At 59.3% G+C, this 1276-nt stretch overlaps 1 protein-coding gene across 1 annotated transcript in view; it reads right to left on the bottom strand.

Moving 5' to 3' along the window:
- Positions 1–1161: 1161 nt before the first annotated feature.
- Positions 1162–1276, bottom strand: part of COL16A1 (collagen, type XVI, alpha 1) — a 20102-nt gene continuing 19987 nt past the window's right edge. The window contains 1 exon segment of the mRNA XM_009078863.1: positions 1162–1263. Coding sequence (XP_009077111.1) covers positions 1162–1263 — 102 coding nt within the window.

Raw genomic sequence — 1276 nt, forward strand, 5'->3', positions numbered from 1 at the left:
TCCCTGTTCCCGTTCCCGTTGCGCTCGCACCTGCCCCGGGTACGCCATGCCGCGCCCTCCGCCCCGCTGACGTCATGGGAGAAACGCGCGCTCATTGGCTGCTGTGATTGGACTCCGCCCCTTGTGGGCGGGGCGAGAAGAGTGGGCGGAGCAACTGGGAACCACGACACCTTAAAGCGGCGATGGCTGCGAGAGGTGGGGACCACCGTGAGAGCAGGATCAGCGCGGGAGATGGTCCAGGATCAACCTGGGAGTGGGTCAGGATCAGTGCGGGAGTGGGTCAGGATAACCCCGGGAGTGGGGCTGGAAGCCCCCCAAGATCAAGGTTGGGAGTCCCCTGGGAGCAGGGATGGGATTCCACCAAGAAGGAACTCGAATCTCCCCAGGATCAGGGCTGGGATCTCCTGGAATCAAAGCTGGGATCTCCTGGAATCAGGGATGGGATCTAACAGGAATCAGGGCTGGAATCTCCTAGAATCAAAGCTGGGATCTCCTGGAATCAGGGCTGGGATCTAACAGGAATCAGGGCTGGGATCTCCTGGAATCAAAGCTGGGATCTCCTGGAATAAAAGCTGGGATCTCCTGGGATCAAGGATGGGATTTAACTGGAATCAGGGCTGGAATCTCCTAGAATCAAAGCTGGGATCTCCTGGAATCAGGGCTGGGATCACCTAGAACCAAAACTAGGATCTCCTTGGATCAGGGCTGGGATCTCTTAGGATCAGGGATGGAATCTTCTAGGATCAGGGACAGGATCTCTGCAGATCAGGGTTGGGACCACTCCAGGAACCAGGCTGGGATTCCCTTTGAGGCAGGGCTGGATGCCTCCAGAATCAGGGCCAGAATATCCTGGGATCAGCTCTGGAATCCTTCCAGGATCCCTCCATCCCTCAGCCCCAGGCTCAGAGGAGTGTGCAGAGCAGCATCCCTGGGGAGCAGGGATGGGGACAAGGCAGAGATCCATGGGTGACAGGTCACACAGGCACAGGGACACCAGCACAGGTGTATTTATCAGGACAGGATCCACCTGCCCTCGCCATGGTGACAGAGCTGTACAACCCCCAATTCCCAATCCATCCCCCCTGGCACAGACACGGCCCCGGCACAGCGGGGAAACAATATTAACAGCAAAGCTGGGGGGCACGGGGGGCACAGGGACCCTCAGCCAAAGGGACCCTTGACGTTCTTGGGCTGGAAGAGAGGCTGCTCCAGGGGCACAGCTCCCAGGCACTCGGCAGGGCTGCAGTGTCCTGTCTTGCCCGGCTGCCCCGTGGCA

The sequence above is a fragment of the Acanthisitta chloris genome, unplaced genomic scaffold (genome assembly GCF_000695815.1).
Source record: "Acanthisitta chloris isolate BGI_N310 unplaced genomic scaffold, ASM69581v1 scaffold11290, whole genome shotgun sequence".
Taxonomy (NCBI): domain Eukaryota; kingdom Metazoa; phylum Chordata; class Aves; order Passeriformes; family Acanthisittidae; genus Acanthisitta; species Acanthisitta chloris.